The sequence below is a fragment of the Argiope bruennichi genome, chromosome 1 (assembly GCF_947563725.1).
Source record: "Argiope bruennichi chromosome 1, qqArgBrue1.1, whole genome shotgun sequence".
Taxonomy (NCBI): Eukaryota; Metazoa; Arthropoda; class Arachnida; order Araneae; family Araneidae; genus Argiope; species Argiope bruennichi.
This window is the reverse complement of record NC_079151.1, coordinates 84671936-84693643: the sequence shown is the minus strand read 5'-3', so window position 1 is coordinate 84693643 and position 21708 is coordinate 84671936. Positions and strand designations below refer to the sequence as shown.

At 27.5% G+C, this 21708-nt stretch overlaps 1 protein-coding gene across 1 annotated transcript in view; it reads right to left on the bottom strand.

Moving 5' to 3' along the window:
* LOC129968762 (E3 ubiquitin-protein ligase CHIP-like) overlaps positions 1-15225 on the bottom strand; it is a 34199-nt gene extending 18974 nt beyond the window's left edge. The window contains exons 1-4 of the mRNA XM_056082992.1: positions 14922-15225; positions 13416-13614; positions 7560-7725; positions 6201-6270 (exon numbers count right to left, since the gene is read on the bottom strand). Coding sequence (XP_055938967.1) covers positions 6201-6270; positions 7560-7725; positions 13416-13614; positions 14922-15023 — 537 coding nt within the window. The 5' untranslated portion in view covers positions 15024-15225. The remainder of the gene's footprint in view (positions 1-6200; positions 6271-7559; positions 7726-13415; positions 13615-14921) is intronic.
* Positions 15226-21708: the final 6483 nt, after the last annotated feature.

Below are 21708 nucleotides of genomic sequence, written 5' to 3'. Positions count from 1 at the left end.
TTGTAAATTATTCCCCTTAATTTCTCAAGACTCCAAAATGACTAGGCAAAATAAAATTCTTATTTACACAGCCTATTTGTGTCCAGTACTAACAAATTGTTACAAAAAATTTTTTCTACAAATACCGCTAATGAATCGCAACACATTTAATCGCTAGTTCAGCAGCTTGCTATCTAATCCTCTCCAAATCTCTTACTGTCGGCGACTCCGACTCTCACACACAACTTCAGACGATACACACGTCTTCTTCCCTGCAGCGGATGGTGGTGGTTTAGGAGAGCCAGCTTCATCCATTAGATCCATTTAGTTGCCAAAATCGTCGCCAGTCGCCAAATGATCGCCACGTTTAGCACGCACAGGATAGATTTTACAACGGTTTTACCGGTTTTTCCCACGCTGACACTATTCGTACTGGGTAGCAATTTACAGATTTGTAACAATATGCTTGCCCAGAGTGGGGATACAAGATATGCGTGGGCTGCCAAGACCAACTTAAGAATTTTAGAGCTCCAACAAAACAATCTATTTAGAAACATATATAGAATTACATATCATATGCCCAACACTAACATGTATAAAGCATTAGACTACCCATCTCCACTCAAAAAATTCTTTTAAATAACTTGCAATTAATTTCTTCAAAAGTATGAACAACAAAAATGATGCAATAATGAACATTCCAGAATACACCCCTAACGCCAAGACCAAAAAACCTAGAAACATCTTACTTTAACCCACCCTGTCGGAAACCAGGCCTTAACTGTAAAAAGTTTTAACTGTAAAGAACTTTCGTTTCTCGCCACCAGGGGCTTGTTGACTTCCTCTCGTTTTGGCGGCAACCAACGAAGCGTTTTATTCTCTTCTAATTTTGTAAATATATTCTTAATCATGTAACATATAGTCAAGTAACAATTAAATAATTTTCTTAAAGATAAGTTTCTCGTGTTAATGAGTCATAGTCACTAAACCTGCCACTAATTAGAAATTTGAGATTTTCAGCTGCAGCAACCAGATGGAGACAACAACATCAGTATGTTAAAAAAGAGATTCCAACCAACAAAACAATAAAGGTAAGCGCTTTTACTTGCCTTTAATTTAGAGATTGTTCGTGTTGGAATACACCCCTTAACTTAAATTAGAGATCTCATAACTCAATAGTGCCTCTTATCTTTGCCTTTTAATATGATCAGAATTAAACTTTAAAAAATGCTCACTTCTTCAATAAACTCTAAGTCCAAAGGTAGCATACCCCCGCACCCCACACCGCTAACCAACCAATCAGAGCGAGCCCTGACACACCCCACCTCACCTTTTCCTCTACACAAGTAATGATATTTCAGCAAGATCACCAGGCCTTCAGATCATTCATTTTCATTTTCATTTTGAGTTCGTCTCTAGCCATGGAAGGAGACAGACGCTCCGACTCTAGCAGTTGCAAGAGTGTTTATAGTAATAAGACTTTTTACAATGGAAAAGCCAGTTGCGCTTCTGAATTTATAAAAAGCATTGAAACTCACTGCTGGCTACTAAAGAATTTGAAGAGAGAACTAAACTCAGCTGATTGTAAAGCATATCAAATCAATAAACGGCTAAATGGAGATTGTAGCCCCTCTGAAAAGGCTGAACTTTTGAAACGTTTAGATGATCTAAACAGAATAATTAAATGCAATGAGGAAAAATTAAAAAACGCAAAACCATGCATCAATAAAGGCTGCCATGCTCATGACGAAGATAGGAACCTATGTGCATACATCTCCATGTCTCAGGAAAGAATGCTAAGACTCAACTACACTGCGTCGACATTTATAGACACATTACAACAGATGAAGGAAAATAAATTAGAACACACAGCCCAGTATCTTGATGACTACGCCAAATTGAAGGAAATACAAGCGGATATCAGGCATATCGCAAATGAACTAGGTGACGTGACCCCCTGCTCTATTGATAACTGTGAACAGCATACCCCCGACAACGTAAAGCAGCCTCCACAGGCAGAAAACCAAGAACACACAACAGAGAGAGAAATTGCTATCATGGATATTGATAACACACCAGAGAAAGACAAAAAGAAAAATACTAATTCTGATGAAAACTTCCAAATGGTTAGCCCGAGAAAAGCCGCCAAAATAAGGAAAACTGAGGAAAAGCAAGAAATTATGGACACATCCAATAGATTCGAATTACTAAATAAAATTCAGGACACCCAAGAAAAAATCACCTCTAGACCACCAGCCATAAATCTGAAACTAACAAATAATTACAACATCACATTGCAAGAAATCCATAGAAAATTCCCCCAAACTGAAAACAAGCTTATAAGAAATATGATAGCAATTCACCCAGCAACTGAAAATGAAAGATCCCAAATCATCGAATTTCTAACAGAAAAGAAAGAAGAATTTGTACTATCTGAAAATCAAGATGAAAGACCAATAAAAGACATCCTGAAAGGTCTCCCAATTAATGCAGAAAAAGAAGAAATTATAAAAGAATTAGAAGAAAGAAATTACAAGATAAATAGAATATCCCAGCTAAGAAACTTCAAATTGCAATCCTTCTACCCAATATTCCTCCTAGAAATAAAGAAGTCTGAAAATGTCCAAAATATATTTAATGAAAAATCCCTTCTTCATCTCAGAATCAAAATAGAAAGCTACAGAAGAAAAACGACTGCTACCATGTGCTACAACTGTGCTGGCTTTTTCCATGCAGCAAGAAATTGCAGAATGACACCGAAATGCATCAGATGTGGCGGTACCCACGCAACCAGGGACTGTAACATCACTGAAAAAATCAAAGATCCAGTGTGTGTAAATTGCAATGAAACTGGACACACAGCTGCATGGAAAGGATGCTCCAAATTCCCCAAACTTACAACCTCCAACGGAAGAATCTCCTACGCAGAAATAACCAAGAAAAATCAAGGAAATCAAGACCCAAAACCCATCTCCCCACCCAGCAAACAGAACACGGAGCCCACTTTGACGGCTAACGAAGAAATCCCATCACTCCAAGAAACCATGCAAATAATAAGAGAACTTAAAGAAATACTTCAGGAATTCCCCAAATTAATGGAAGCAGTTAAACTCGCAAGGAAATCAAATGATAAAGAAGAGAAAAAGCTGATTATCCTAAATGCGTTGATCAGCTAAGTCCCTACAGAAGTCAAGACATTCCACAGCAATAACCCAGCTTTCTGATTGGTCCCCCAGGTACAATAGTTTATCCGATTCCGGACCCTCTTCAAGACCAAAGTGCTCCATGCTTCACCCTCTCCTACTCCCTTGACCGTCTGCTTTGCTATTGGCCGAGACTTCACACCCACTCTCTCTCACCTGCCATGCGACTTTTCCTCATTTCTCCTTCTACCATCGCAGGAGACGAATTCAGTCCATGTTAAATTATCTGAAACCAGGTCATCTTATTTCTTACTAGGTTGGAGGTAGCCCATCTCGGGCGGGTACTCCGTTAATCGTTGCTATTTAAAGGGCCTTCAGATCATCTCCAGAGTGCATTGCAGCTGGCAACATCAACAGGTTGACTGCTAGGCTCTATGCAGACAATTATTAACAGGGCTAAGTGCCCCGTCAACCATATCCATAGTGGGATGAAATTGCCAGTGCTGCTCTTCATGAATACTGGCAGTTAAAACAGTTACACAAAGGGCTCATGACCTTAATTAACTTATGAAGAATGTTGAAAAAATTGAAACACAAGAAGTCTTGGTGTGCAATCAGGACAAGAACAATTTCTGGTTGTGGGGCTACTTGAAAGACGTGTATCAAGGACAGTTCCTGACGTTCCTACTTTAAAAGATCAAATAACGTTGCATGTAAAACGAATACATGCTGATATGCAGCGAGCCATCGTCGAAAACCTTTTGTATTGCATGCAATTATTGGAGCCTCAGGCTGGTGGTCACCTTGAGCCAAATTTGAAATTTGCTATTATAAACGTGGTTCATTGGCAATTGGTGTGTTGTTATTTACTGTTTCCATTAGCAGTTATATATATATATTTTTCACACATTGTGTGCTTGCAGGGCCAGAATTTCCCCTATTGGTGTTTTTGGGTACTTTTTTTTTTTTTGGCACATGGAAACAGCATACTTTAATGTGTACGGTGGCCAAATTTTGTAATATTTTGTCCAGTACATAACATGCTACAGGGCTCAGAACACCTGTTATTTCTTGATCACCCTGTATATTTATAGAATTAAACATTATCTAGAAAATTGTTTATAAAATCTCATTTTTTTAGAGCATCAATATCCCTAACCATATTTTACAAATTGGTTACCTAATGATTTAAATCATAATTGTAAAAATTGCAAAACATCCAGTATTTTTATTCTGTATGTGCATAAAAATTAAGTTGAATATTATTACATTTTTGTAAATATTTTTTTTTTTTCTTCATTTTAAATGACCAAAAATTGCAAATTTTAAAGTTGGTTGATATAATTAAATAATATTATCAAAGTAATGATGCAACATTTGCCATAAAGGAATACTAGAAGAATTTAAAAACAATTCTGGATTATTTTTTTAATTGTGCTTTTCTGTAATAAATACTAATAAATCAAAATTCAGAAATGCAATTAATTTATTTAACATATTCTATATACAGAATGAATTAAATAAAATTTCTCAGTATTTGGAAAGGAATCAAAATTTCTGAATGGAATAATTTTTTAAAAAAAATCTATGTCCAGAAAAGATCTATCATATTTAATAAAATTTAGTTATCTTTTTCTTATCATAACATGTTAATTTTAATTGCATTAAGACAAAAACATGACAGAAAATTCCATAAGCAGATGTTCTGCTTAAAAAAACTTTGAGACTTTCTTTTTGAGACCTTTATCCAAAAAAAGCATTTAAAATATATATAATTAATTTAATTGTTAATTTATTTATGTCTAAAAATAAAACTCTAATTATGGAAGTTTGATTTAATAAGATCTAGAAGCTGCACAAGCAAACAAAAAATTTAATGGGGGGGGGGGGTGACAAATATTGCATTAGTTTTGATTTACCTTTGAGATACAAATGACAAAAGTAAAAAAAAAATCTTTTAAAGACAGTATTACACATTTACTCGCCAAACTAATGTCTCATTTATCAAAATATTTTTTTAAAAAAGTAGAATACTAATACTGAATTATTATATAAAAAATATTACATATATATATATAGTTAATTCATATAAAACAAAGTGAAGGTTGCTCATTTCTTAAATCTTTATTAATAACAAAGTTGAATGTGTATGTATCTCTGTTTGTGGTAGTATTTTACAGACTAGACCGTTTGCCTAGTTACAAAATTTTGCACAAATATACTTTGGAAAGTGGGAATGTGCACCATAACTTCCAAAATTATTTTGCATAAAAATGATTTTCATGCATTTTTAAAATATAAATAATTGTCTTTTTTAATGACACTAATTTAATAGTCCTAATTTTTCCTAAATTTTGGCAATTTTTTAAAATTATTTGTTGGCCTAATTTATAACAATAGATTCTCCAGTTGCCTTGATATTCATATTGTTTTCATTGTTTCATCATATATGATTCTTTCTTTTGTTGAAAATTAAAGTAGAAGGCTTCTATTTATTATTCGTATAGTTTGCATGACAAATAAAAAATTAATTACAGTACTATGAAAGTTAAATGAACTGGATAATTAGTTTTCAATAGTGCTATAATATCATGGGACTGATTGTATTAAAAATGTTCATATACATAATGAAAAGAACATATGTCAACCTTTTAAAATAATATGATTCTAATATCCATGACAGTTTAAAATAGTTTGTTGACAAAATCATGGACATGACATTATGTGTAAGTTTATACTGATTTAGACACAACTAATATCCCTAGTGTAGCAGCTAGACATCAAAGGCCTGAAATAGGGTATAACTAAAAATTAAATTCTTCTTTCTAATTCTTTACTTCAAATTAAAGTTCAAATTTTAGATGAGAAGGTTGAAAATTAGGCAGATGCATGGCACAATGAATAGCTCGAGCAGTGTCATATGTCTATTGGAATTTGAAATGTAAACATACTTTACAGAGAAAAAAGATTAAGAGCAAGCTACATAAAATATTTGAGAATTTTATGACCATTCAATTCCAGTGAACCAGTTGACTACTAGCTTAATAAGCCTTTTTTTAAAAAATTAAAGGTACTTACAAATTTTTCTGTCAGCCGAACTATCTCATTTTGACTTCTGATGCCAATTGCTTCCAATTGTGCAATTTCTCTAAATAGAGGGAAAAAATTCTATATGTCCACAGTTTTTTTTTTTTTTTTTACTGCTTTCAAATCTTAAATCGTACCACATAAGATATAAATGTTCTGTACTCTCATATAAAAAGCTAATATTAAATGTTATGTTATATCTAATCTGTAAATAGTGTCATATTTGGTTAATCCACTACATTGCTAATGGCTTTATTTTACATTATAAACAAGAAACAATGTATATATGACACTATTGTAAATAAATATCTTTAAATGTCCTCACCCCTGAAAAATTGTATTAATTCTTATAATAATATTCTTTTATCAAAGACAAAATAACAGAATGGATTATAAAGTCTCATTTAAAATTCATCATCATTTTCTAAACTTCATTATTGCAATTTTAGCATTATGTATTGTAATATCCATATTTAATAAAAATATATGGCTTTTTTTATAATATAAGATTAAATATGTTAATGAATCCAAAAATTATTATTCAAGAAGTTTTTAACTAAAATAATAAGCTGTACTATATTTATCAATGAAAACATGATTAATATTATTTATAATAGCAGAATCCTAAAACTAAACACACAAGTTCTATGTGGTTATAAAGAAATCTGAAAAATAAAAACAGGTTGCCGTCAGAATTTCTCATTCACTTCATAAAAGGAATTATTTTACAAAATTCTCTGAAAAATGTTTTTGGGTTTATATGAAAAGTTGTTGAATTAAATATAACATACTTCTGCAAATTAAAATAAAACACTTCATACTTTTTGGTTCATTCAATAACAATTGTTGCTAAAAGTAAATAGTGAAAATATCACTACTCTTTCATGCGAAAATCATAAAAACATGCTAAATACAAAATCAAAATTCCCAAGTTATCACAAATTTTGCACTATAAAAGTATGTGTCATTTTTCTGCTTCTAATCATTCATTCATCTAATTATGTTAAATACATTCAATTTCAAACTAAAACAGAAGCTTATAGTCTTAAAAACATTTCTAAAAAAAAAAAAAAAAAATCTGAGTATATATATATTGTTTTTTAACCTTCTTTTTTCTATTTATTGTTGCAATCTTAAACCAAAATTCACATACTAGCACATTTCAGGTATAACAAATTTCCATTCATATTTCAAATAATTTATATCTCATCTTTATTTAAGGCTTCATTCTGTCATGTATACAAGATGCATAATAAACTAATTTTTTTTTTTTCTATTTTATCTTTCACAAGACAAATAATTTCTAAAAGATTTTTACAAGCACAAATTATAGAAAGAAATATCAAATACCTTTCTTTATCTTCAAGTATCAGCCTATTTAAGTAGGTCTGTAGTTCTATTTCTTGACCTATCCTCTTCTCTTCTTGAACTGTCCATCTTTTCTTTTTAGCTATTCTTAATTGGCTAGCAATATCATCTCCAAAGTTCAGACGTTGGTCTTTAGCCAGATCACTAGCTGAAAGAAGAATAAAAAAACTACTCATTAAAAATATACCACTAATACATAGTTAATGAAAATAAAATCTTTGCCTTCCTTTTCAATTTACACAAATTTTATCTGTTTAGCACTAATTCCAGATTTTATAAAATCAAACATATCTTTAATTTAAAAATTCTTATTTATAACAATATAATTTTTATTTAATTTTCATTCAAGGTTCTTCCGCATCAGACAGAATATCTTATCTATTTTCTATCTATATATCGATCAATTGATCTATCCAAATGATTAGAAATTTTCTTTCTTACTTTTTTTTTTTTTTTTTATCTTTCCTTCTTTTTGCAATTCTATGAGAATACCAACAATGTAAAAGCAGAAAAACATTATGGGCATATCAAAAACTTACAGCCTGAATTTAAATCCAGGCTCGTTTTTAATTATTTTTCCACATATTTCTCATTCTAATCCTTAATATCTGTAGATATTAATCATCAAGATGAAAATATTCTTGTATGCGAATTTTATAACAATCCCTAATAAGAATATAACCCACATCTGATAATGCTTATTACAATAAATAAAAATTTAATCTAGAAGATTTTTTTTTAATCCAAGCACATTTTAGTCCAATTTAAAATTTATAAGTAAAAAAAATATTTTTTTCAAAATATATATATATATATATATATATAAACACTATTATTGAGATATAATCAAAACCAAATAATTTTTCAGTTTAGTTCATCATCAAATTGCTGAATTTTATCTGACATGATACTGGTTTAGATTACAGAATTGTCAATCAATTTAAATTCCTTTTGATGTTTTCTATTCGTAATTTTCATTTGATTTTTTTTAATCTCATGACAGTAGGTAAAATATAAATAACCATACCTACTGAACTATTCAAATAGCAATTTTTTGAGGTACTAAAAGATATTTACTCAACAAATGCAATTCAAAACATTAAGAAAAGTTTTCTACTCTATTTGTTGGAAAATTAAATTGTCCCATTTTAAATTCTGAGAATTACATTTTAATATAATCCTAAGATAATTTTTTTAATTCAACTAAATCTTTTTCTGTTAATTCTAGAATTCATTCAATAATGTTTTTATATAAAAAGTTTTTCAGATTTTCTATCATTGATTCCTTCTTAATTAAAAAATTAACAGAAATACAAGAATCAGAATGTATAGTAATAAAATTGTCATCTAGGTTCTCTTCTTACAGTGACAATTATAGTTTGACAATTTCAATCTGGGAGTTCATCAGAAATATCAGAATCCATTAGACTTCTTTAGTTTTCAACAATGGAAGAAAGTAATGTAATTAAATATTTGATGAAGTAATGAAAATTATTTAAATTTCAGAGCAACAATTTTTTTTAATTTGCATGACAATTAAAATGGTATCGTTAAAAAGACATTTTGAAAAAAATTTTTAAACGTGGCAAAATTAATTTTCATGCAATAATATTTTTTGAAGTTATCATAGGAAAACACAAACAGTTCATTTAGTTTTTAATTAATTTAAATTTTTTTTTTAAATCATTCTAAGAATATTCCCATCCTTCACAGTACAACAGTTTTTTTTTTTTTTTTTTGGTCTTTTAAGCATTAAAACATACACTTTCATCTTTATTATTAGTAAAGATAATTTAAAAGCCCTTTTTAGAAGTATAAAATGCCTCCCCCTCCCTAGATAAATGGGAATGGATACAAAACATGCTGTATATTTGTTTGTAGAAAGTTTGCAAACAGCACATATAATCGATTAAGATTTATAGTTTGAATGTTATTTCAAACTATATAGTATTAAGATTTATAGTTTGAATGTTATTTCAAACTATATAGTATTAAGATTTATAGTTTGGATCCTATTTCTGCATTGTTTGCGCTTAGTTAAATTTAAAGTAGCCTTAATTCAGAAAACAAAGTTATATGATTTGAGGCTAATATTTTCAGTACTGAAGATAATTATTTCTTTCGAAATATGTACAAACAGAATAATAGGCTACATAGAATAAAAAAATTGTTTCTAAAGATTTTGACTTTATTTTTAAATTTTACTCTAACAATGGGTTAATTAAAAGTCAGGCATACATATGAGAGAATAATCATTAATCTCTTCCCTCTACTCAGCAGAAGGTGGCCTCCCATCATTAGGTAGACCATGAGCCCTTGTGGGACAGATTATAATGTGACTGCTGTTAACAATCCACAAAGAATTGAACATACACTAACTGTTATAACTATATTTAGATGGTGAAGATTAACCTTTCAATATATAACCTATTGTTGAAAATAAAAGAAGTAGAAAAGAGGTAATTAAACATTGTCTTAAAATATATTGCTTGCATAATAAATGTGCTGTCTAAATAAAACATGACCAGGATTTTAATCAAAAACAAAAAATGGTAGCAGTGTCCTTATGGTTCTTTAAAATTCTCAATGAAAAAAGGAATTTATGATTTGAAACTGAAAGTTTAAAAAATTGACAAGATAAATGCCTTGGAATTAAATGAAACCAACTACTTCATTTGGGTTCTAAAGATTCAAACCACTCATAGCTTAAAAAAGAATACAAGTGCAATATCTACTGTAAAACCAAAAAATCTTAGAGAAAAATATATAATTAAATGGAATCAGAGAAACTGGTGCTTTTGCATATATTAAGCTATCACTCACAGATTTACATGCACTATAGTTTACAGTTGAGGAAAATGCAAAAAAGCTATGAAATAAAATCAAAGTAACTTTCACGGATAAGGCAAAACATTGAAGCTGAAAATGAATTTAAAAAAAAAAAAAAAAAAAACCTATTCAAATCAAAAATTATGAATCAGAAAAAGACTATATTGCTACAGAAAGAGGGATTTTGACTAAGTATCGCTGTTTTGGATTAGATATCTCATCTAGAGTTTTTCAAAATACGATAGATATACTCAAAATACAACAAGATTAATTAATAGATGGAGCAATAGAAATTCTCTGTGAAGATTAATTCACTTGTAAGTCATATTGAAAGTGGCAACACAGAAGTATTTTATACTACAAAAAACATTAGTCCAGACACAAGACTTTGTTACATTAGCAAACATCCAAATCACATGGCAAAGGATTGTTTTTTACAGAAATAAAAATACAAGATGTGAGATATTCAATTGTTCATTACATTCTCTATTTCTAAACATCATGAAAAATTAATGATAAATTATGATTACTGGAAAGTGAAGCTTCTTATCATATAGCCAAAGACAGTATGTGCTTTAATTAAAATAATCCTCAAAATCAAAGATCTTGAGCAGGTAGAGCTTCAAAAATTTTGTCTGAAGGAACCAGGAACGTGAAAGCAAAAACTATAATAAAAAATATTATAATCCTATAAGTTTAACTATTACAAATGCAAATTATATTCCTCAACTAATATATCTGTTACATATTTAATGGATAAGGATTACAAAATTATATGTGATAATAATTAAGTATTGATATTTTATAAAGATAATAAGTTAATTATTAAAGCAAATATGAATACAGGTAGATTAAAAATATGTTCAGAACTGCCAAATAATTTTGAGTGTTATTTTTTCTAATTTATCTACCAGTAATTATGAGATTTGGTATAACAGATTATGTCACATAAATCCCAAGTATATATTTAAAATGAAAGAACCCATTGATATTGGTAATATAAATGATTTTAAATGTGAAACTTGCAATCTAAGTAAAATAACCAAAATACCTCATGCTAATGATGACATAAGTCAAAATTCATAAGTTCCTGAGTTAATTCATGCTGATCTACATGGTTCTATTCAACTTGATTCATTTGGTGATGTAAAATATTTTATGGTATAGGTGAATGATTTTTATAACAAACATTTTACTTATTTCTTTAAAAAGAAAAATGATACATTTGATATATTTTTCAATTTAAAGTTATACATGAAATTTAACTGACAAAAGAATAATAATAAAAAAAATTAAGAACTGATAATGGCTTAAAATTTGTAAATAAGCAATTTGATGCTTATCTTGCTAATTAAGATGTATAAGGGGGGCCATTCCATACAATAGTGAGAATAATGGTAAGCAACAATTCATTAGTTTAAATGTATTTAGTCTTGTAACAAACCTAGACACATTAATTTAGGTGTTCATCTTGTGATAGATTTGCTGGAAGTCAATGTAATTAAATAAGAATATTTTCAAACTGAAATCTTAAAATTTTCTTACAAAAGCTATCAAACATGAAAAATTAAAATATTCGATGGAAAACATTTCACTAGTTTTTGCATATTTATATTCTGCAAGTTTAGTATTAGAATTATTTTAAATATGCATTACTTGTAGGAGGATATGTAGAAATGAAGCGAACAAACTGTTTTATTTACAATGCCTTTGTGTGATTGAAAATCTATGTCATTATATTTCCCTAAGACAATTATACATTCTTTCTCTTCACACAAGCTGTTAAAGATATAGTACATGCTTATAATGCTGCACTGAAAATGCTGTATGATCGATATATCGATTATATTTGCATTTCCTATATGTATAAGTTTGTACTTATGTACTATATGTGTTGTCTAAAAGAACAATGACCAGGATCTTATTGGGAGAAAAATACTTTCAATTTATCATATTCAATATCTGGGGGGAAACAAATGAAGAACTTTTCTTTGTATTTATCTAGAAAATTAATTGGCTGGCTTTTTATAAATTTCTTTGAAATTTTGTTATAAATATGCAATGATAAAAATTTTTTGAAATATATCGATTTTTAAATAATTTTAACAAGAAAGATTTTATATTAGTTGAAATTTAATGCCTTTGTATTAATTAAAGTTCAAATTTTAAGTATGATAAAAGAAAATTGGAGAGATGCACAGCATAATGAACATAATGGTGTAAGGCTTCTAAATGGTACATTTTATATGTGGATCAACATTTGAAGTTTAAAAATGTTTCACTGAGGAAACTATTAAGAGCAAACTAAATAAAATATTTAAATGAAATGTTTAGCAACCACTAATTCCAGCAAACAAGTTAGTTACCAGACAGTATGTCAATAAATGTGAAAAAAAATGAAATGAAATGAGAGGAATGAAAATATGAGACAATTTTTTTATTTTAAACTAATGGCAGAATTTTTACAAGACAGATAAGGACTACTGACATAAATTGAAAAATGTCTAATTATCAAATAAATGACTTTATATAACATCCAAATTCTATAAATTATAAAATATTAAGGTTATTTCATTATATTAGGTAATAATATTAGTTATTATGTTTTGAAATATAATTGGTCAGTTGTTGGTTATCTATTTTATTACATTCACTTAGTTATTACAGTATTAAAAAACACCCAGAATCTACTTAAATATAAATGTATAAAAACATGAGCTATAGTGAATAAATAAAAACATATATATTTTCACAAAATTATCAAAATAAAAAATTAACCTTAAATAAACTATTAGCATGATGATTAAATAAAAAATATGTAATTAAATTGACCAATTTATAGAAAACGAAATTCATAATGTGCACTGCTAAGGTTGCAAAATGCAAAAATCTACCACACATTTCTTTAAATCATTTTTTTTAAATTTTAGATGTGAATTAGACTGTTATATCTAATGAATTAAATATCAAGAAGCTATGAATCAATTTTAAATGGAATATTTTCTATACCTCTCTGAAGATATTTAATAGCTTCATCATAATTCTCCAATTCCAATAAAGCTTGTCCTAAAAAAAAGTGACCTTTGACAGATGAGCAATCTAATTCAAGGGCTCTTCTACAGTCTTGACTAGCAAGTTCCCACTGATGTAACTTTAGATAACATAATGCTCTATTGGTGAAATATTGTGGAATTTGAGGATTTAATATCTGAAATTAAAATATATATCTTCAAACAAAAGACAATGTTTTTTTTTTTTTTTTTTTTTTTTTAAACAGATTTCTTTTATTTAATATACAATCAGAATTACAAAGTTAAATTTTAATCATAATAAATAATTAAAGTACTATCTGAGTCAAAATGAAAAGCATGTCAATTACATAGATTTAATCACTTTAAACTACAGTCGGTTAAAATTCAAGTTGACAGTACAGTGAAAATATAAAGTTTATTATTACGCTTAGTTAAAGTTAAAAAAAAAGTGTCTTCATTTATGAAAGTATTTAATTTATTTAAACATAATTAAGCTATCAGAAACATAATTTAGATTATTTAATCACTTGATCAATTACAGCTTTCTATACACTGTAAACTTAAATCGGTTACTCACTACGATATTTTACTGTAATATACTTTAAATAGATATCAATACATAGGTTTAAATCAAATTAGATTTTGAAAAACTATGACACAATTATCAACAAAAATTCAAAATACTTTAAAAGTGAAAAGAATTTCTTCTTTGTATTAAACAAAGGTTAATAACAGCTAGATGTAACATCAAATTTCAAGAGAAAAGAAAACTTATTCAATTATTCATATAATTCTAAAAAGCCAAAGAATATTATTTTTGTTAGCAAAAACAATTAACTATATGAAAACAACAACATATGTTTAAATATTTCGATAAGAACAATACAAATACCCAAGAAAAAATTATTTAGTTAAAACTGTTATTACAATATAACAAATTATATGACTAGCATATTGCATTAATAAAAGAAATCAACATAGTCAAAAATGAAAATAGAGATTGCTAGAATGGAATGGAAAAAGATATTACTAATCAAATTATAGATATACTTTTAAGACATTTATGTTAGTTTAAAAAGAGATACAAAATGAAATATAAAAATTAATGCTAATGAGAATCATTACATCAGGGATATTAATTACAACTAACAATAAAATGGATTCGCTTAACAAGATTGAATTTATCACAGACTACATCAAATTAAGCATCATATAAACTAAGACATTACCGAAATTTTAAATCAGTCTGAAAAGTATTCTGGTGAATTAACTCAAACTATTTAGAGTCAACAAAATATTTTTTTCAAATTTAAGAAATAAAGGACGCAAATATTACAAGAAATTATGTAGTATACTAATTATACCGTTATTTCGACAAAGAGGTCTGTTATTATTATTTTTTATTTTTCTGAATGGAGTTTAAAATTTTTAATTTCAATAGGCAACTTAATAATAAAAATAACAAGAACTATAATATTCTTACTATTGCTTTGCTGTAACATGAAACGGCATCATCGAATTTTCTAGCATTAAAAAATTTATTTCCTTGCTCTTTCAATTCAATCGATGACATGTCTTGCTTCATAATAAATCACTTTATAGAGAGAGAATACAACAAATGACATCATGTATCTTCATCAAAAGCTAGTTGAAGAAATGAAAATTCTTAAAAATTTCATGATCTCAAAAGCAGTGTCAAAGAATAACGTGAGGTATTACAATCTTAACCCAACGAAGTCGGATGTGCACTGTGTTTACAACTTGCAGATTTCATCAGCTTTCTTAAAAGTAGAAGTTTATTTCTGTGAAGAGAAAATTTGACGGTTGACTTGATTAAGAACGGGTGGATTTATTTTTCCAATTTTTGAAAATACTTTTAATATGCCAGAAGCTGGAAAATAAGAAAAAAAAGTCTTGGAAAATTTATGATTAAGGTTTAAAGACGGAAAATTTAATTTCTTCTTTTAAAAATATTTAGTTGGCAACTATTAAGTAGAATTTACATTCGTAGCCGTATTCATCAAACCAGTAGTTAATGGTATTTTTTAACTTATATCAAATATTTGTGTTTATACTATCAATTTTTAAGTATTGTGTAAGTATTATTGTTAAATTAGCAATTTTTTTCATTACAGTTATTTATAATATTATAATTAATTCTTATTTCACATTTCTCAGATTAAAGACTTGCCGAGATATGGAACAAATGGGGAACAGCCTTTTCCTTTTGAAAAAAATAAGAAAAGCAACAAACAAAGAAATCTTTTTCGTCTGTCTGGTAATGATTATACAGGATTGCTTTTTGTATTTTTGAAACTTTCCTGTATGACTCATTTCCATGACTATATAATGTTTTCACGTGGTTATATATATATTTTTTTTAGTAAATTGATTTTTTATGTTTTTATTTATTTTATAGAAAAAGAATTATTGCAGTTTTTATTATGATTAATAATTAGAAATTTAAAGAATTTACTTTTGTTATTCATAAATTGTGTAATATAGTAATGTGCTTAGTCACTCAGTATAGCTAAACTCTTTTACATTATCAGTTTGCTTCAGCTTTAATCTTCAACAATGTGTATAAAATTAACATTTTTTAAAGAGATCAAATCATGAACTTTGTTATCTGCTGAAAATGATTCCCAATTTTTAATAATGTTTTCCTTCTTATTACACAACAAATTTTAACATTACTTCTAATATTTTCTCTACCTAATTATTTTTTGAAAGATGTTATTTTATAATTTATCTGTATATAATTGAATCAATAATTCCGTATTCCCATCTTTGAAAATCAAATATATTTTTAATTTGATGTTGTTTTTTCTATATTTTATAGAAAATGACATACTTGTATGGCTCATATCTGTGTAGTTTAGGGATTGCAATACCATACCAAAATTTCAATACCGGTATTCGGTATTTTTTAGATTTTAATACCAGGATACCGGTGTTAGAAATTTTAGAAAAAGAAAGAAAACACAGGTGTTCCTTTGTTTTATTTGCCTGTTTTATAAGAGAGTGTAAATATCACAAAAAATAATATGTAACTTATAAATTATGACAGTATATAAAGAATCACAAAAAAGTAAAGGAACATCTTATTTATTTAAATCACAAAAAAAGTGTAAATATCATGATTCAGTCTGTGGTACTATTACAAATTTTTGAAAAGTAGTTTTAAAAGATATAATGCATCAATTGTACTGTCATTAAGCCTGAAAAGTAATTTTGGGTAAAAATTACCAGCTGTCGAAAACGCTCTTTTGGCATCGACGCTAGTTGGTGATACTGTTAGCAATGCTCGATATGCTTTTTCCAAATATTTACCTCTAAATCTCTCATCTTCAAATAAATCAATTTCTCGTTTTGGATATAGCTGACTACAGTATTGTATTTTGGTTCGTTGAATTTTTAAAATTTTTTTTTACTGCTACTTCTAATTTTTGTTCAAGAGACAATTCCTTTTCACTATCAACATTAGTGTCATCATAATCTTCGATAACTGAACCGCATTCTTCTGAATGTGGATAGGTTTGTGGGTAAAAAATTTTAAGAAAATTTACCATAAACTTGATCAGATTTGAATTGGTTATTTTCTTTTCTTCTTTTTCATTTTCATTTTTAAAATCATTATAATTATGTAAATACCATAAGACATTTTCTATTTCGGTATGCCTTTCTTCTGTGCGATTTTTCAATGTAATATATAATTCTTCAGATAGTGAAGTGTGCTGTTCTTTCATGACTGCAACATGAAATTTATTGTTGCATTAGCTGCTAATAAATTAAAATCTCTCCGACATAATGCCTCTATATTCAGTTTTATTGGAAGTAGAGCTGATATAGTTCTGGATATTAAGTCGAATTCACTATCTGAAAAATTCATTTACATGTTTGTCGATTATTGCTTTTTGGATTGGTCTTCTAAATTTCCAAAATCGTTCCATCATTAGGAGTAAACTGTTCCAATGTGTCTTAGAATCTATTATTAACATATATTCTGTTTTATTTTCAGTTAGTATATATTTTTGTAATATGGCATTTTTTGTAGGAGAATGCTTAAATATCTAAACAATTTTTTGAACTTTATAAATTATAGGAAGCAATTCTTGATGGGTTAATATTTCAACCTCATTAGCAATATCTTCTTCAATAATTATATTGTCATTATCTTCATTGTCAATGTCACTCTTACTCTCTTCAATGTCAGAATCCGAAGTTTCTATATCCACAGTATTTGGATTCCTCTGTTCTTTATTTTTTTTGGTATAGTACATCTATTACTCCTAATTGAATTCCATGAGCATAGCACAATTGCTGATTTGCAGCAATCAACTTTCTAACTTTTTTCATAACTGTTGCTCCATCAGTCGTTATGGATACAATATCTGCTTTCAGGGATAATCCATGTTTCACTAATTTAGATTTAAGCAATTAATTAAGCCTTTAATTAGCTAATTAATTTTGCCCGTTAGAGAGACATAAAAACAAAAACGTATACTATTTTGCTATGTTGGCAATCCCTGAACATATAGTGGAGATAATTTTAAAAATTTCTAGTAAATACCGAAAAACCGGTATTTAAACTTGCAAATACTGGCATTACAAAATTGTACAAATGGCTCAAAATACCGGTATTCGGTATTGCAATCCCTAGTGTAGTTCTTTCCTAGTGATTTTATGTGCTCATTATCTTATTACAATATGTAAATGTATTAGAGAAATAAAGACACATATAGAAGAATTTTGTATGAAGAATCAGCATTAATGTTGCATTTTAAAGCACCTCTATTGACACTTCCTTGTAATGCTTGTAGAAGAATTTTGAATTAATAATCAGCATCAATGTTACATTTTAAAGTGCCTTTAATGGTACTTTGTTTTAATGCTTGTAGAAGCTGTAGCTTCTCCGTCAGAATTTTCTTTTTTAATTCATATGTTACTTTTAGAGTCAAATTTGAATAAAATAGATTTTTGTATACAGAAGTCCTTTTTTCATTTTGCATATTTCAAGATATTCTGAGAAGTGTGTAAAAAACGAAGCAAAATAGATTAATTGGGATTTGAAAATATTTGGAATTTTAAAAATAAGTGTAGATAATAACTTATCCGATTTAATTCAGATTTCTACAAATTATGATGCAAATATAAAATAAAAAAAAAGGTTTTTATTTTAAAAAATTCATTAACTTAACTGACAGTTTAATGTTATCTATTAGAATAATATTTTCTTTACGACTGAAAGTTACTTTTGCAACAGTTTCATAAGAAAGCTATAGCAAGTCAGGGTAGCAAAATATGTTAATAATTTGCTTCGACAAAAGTTGCGGGCCGTGACATCTGGATATGTAATTCGACTTTAAAAGCCTTCGAACGATTGGTTAATATAGTGTCATTGTACTTTTTTTTCAAGAAAAGTTCATTAATTATATTATGAGTGCATTTACGAATTTTTTTTACCAGTTGATAATTATAGCATATTAAAGTGGATTCAGCTAAGAAATCAGGAAATAAAGTCAAATACTTACATTATTTAAATAAAAAAAAGTTAATGAGTTAAAATTACATAATAAAAAATTAAAGGCATTTTTAAAAATGGTCATATTAAAAAATTCATAAAATTTTCAAAAAAGATTTTTTTTTGTGTGTGTGTGTGTAAATTCATGAAGAAAAAAATATTCTTCAGAAATAAATAGAATGATCTAAGAAAACTCACAAAAAATTTTAAGATGATTTCAAAAAAAAAGTCAACAATTTTTTTTTTACTTTCTTGAAACATTTCAATTTAGATCATCATTCATCATATTTTAAATATGGAAAGAGATTCCTTGTTAAAATACACAAGATCCTGAGTTGAAAATTTCTCAAAGTTTGAGGATTAAACAAAGGAAATTATCCTGACGTAACAGTATTTAGTTAGATGGTTGTGTTCATAGATTTATGATTTCAGGAAGTAACGATTGTCATGAAGATATAAATAATTAAAAGCATCATTGATAATTAATGTAATAAAGTGACAGATATTATTCAAGTATTAGTAGAAACTAAATGTAAAAATATCAAAAAATTAATAACTTATTTGGTAAAGAATTCTGGGTGGAAAAAAAAGGCAAGAGCTTGTTGAAACAAATGGGAAATATCACATTTTTTTTAAAGATTTAAAATATCATAACTAGTTTGTGAAAGGCTAATCAAGTTGACATTTGTTGCTTTTTGATTAAGTTTGAATCATCAAGCAGAAAGTGTTAAAAAATGCATTGTTAATTGTAAATGTTTTGACACTCAATTTATTTATACAAAAGTGAATGTTTATGATGTTCAAATTAATCATTTATTTTATTCCGGGATATCAATTCTAAAATAAGTATGGTTCTCATCAATATTTACATTATTTTTATACTGATTTGTAATGTCAAGATTGTCAAGCTAACAATTAGCCCATTCAAATTTAAAGAGTTGTTAAATTCATTGTTTACAAAAAGTTTTAGATATGAGGTATAAATGAGCTTCTTCACTTCCACAATAACAATATATCATATAAATTTATTGCATAAATATTTATTTTGGTGAAATAGCTGTTGGTTTTCATAAGAATTCTTCAATATTCATATACAATTTTCACCTTCTATTTGCAGTTTATATTCTGAATGTATATATTCTAACATTTATATCTATAAATTTATATCGTTTTTAGCAATTATATATGTAAAAATTTAATATTTTGATAATTAATAAGCATATTTTTCCATATATGCTTTTCTTTAGAAATAAAAGCATAGCACAGAATAAGCATTTTTTACTTTTTTTCAGCTTTGAGGGGAAAAAAAAAATGTTATTTAGAAAACTACTGAAAATGTAGACAACTAATACATATTTAAATATTGACACCAAAAATAATATTACTATTTTTTTTTTTTCAGATATAACCTATTGTGGAAGTTTAAAACCTATTTGTTTAAAAAAAAAAAAAAAAAAAATGCCGAAAGTCAAATAAAGAGAAATTTGTAATATACATTATGAACTTCATACAAACAATTAATTATATGGGATTGTCAAAGATATTACTGCTTTTAATTGCAATTAAAATAACCTTTGGAAATTTAAATGTTTTGTGTAAATGAAAATAATTTACTAATATGAAAATCATAATACTTTGTAAGCAAGATTTTATACACTATATTTCCTCCCCCTTTATTATATTAAAAATTCAGGATACTAATCCATTGCTCATTAAAATGCACTCTAACAAAATAAACCCTTTAAACAAAAATTTTATTAACATTTTGTGAATTCCTTGCCAAAAGCACGGGAATTGCTTTGTTTTAACAATTTGTATGATTATAATTCATTACAATTTGTATTAAAGAACATGGAAAGATCATAAATAAGAACAAAGATAAATATTATGTTTTGCTGGTAATTCCATTCAACTAATAAAATTTTAATGTTAACAAATCAAAAAAATAAATGCCATATTTTGTAAAAAGTCTGAAAAAAAATCTACCAAGTTTCAAATTTTTAAATAGTTTATAATTAATAAATAAAGAAAGTTATGCTTTTTTTTTTACTTGTTCAGACATTTGACACATTTCTCAGAAATATAATTTATAGTTAATGATAGTTTACGCAAAATTCAAATTTTGTTAAATTTATTGTTTAGAAGAAACTTCAATGAGCTCCTCACTTTGAAAATCAGTTTGTAGCAGTTAGCTATTTGTATTATTTATGTATATATTCTATAGTTCTATATAAAATATTTCCATGTGTAAATGAACTCATTTTGGTTAATCTGCATTTCTTTCAGAAATTTAATTTACAGACAGACCTTTTGTAAGAGTTTAATTCATTGGAAAACTATTCAAAACACAGATAATGTGCATATTCTCAATTCAAAAGACAGCAAATGCTCAAATGTTTAATTACATAATACAGTGGAAATTTAAAATATGCTTGCTTAATAACGTATAGTCAGAGAAACAATCCCATGAAAAGCTTAATAATATCATGTAAACAAATCGATGAGATTTTCACTAGACAACATCACCTTTGTTTTCTCGTTTGATCGTCCCACATTTCTTGTACACATCTCGGAAAGAAACAAAATAATAACAAAAACACTAAAAAGCACCAACTATCAGTCGATAATCATGTGATACATATGGAAAAGCTGCCTTGATGCTCAGTCGTAAAATTAACGTTTGTGTATACCAATGATCATTGGTTGAACAATCCGTTGTTTAGCAACCGGTTTGATGAATACGGCC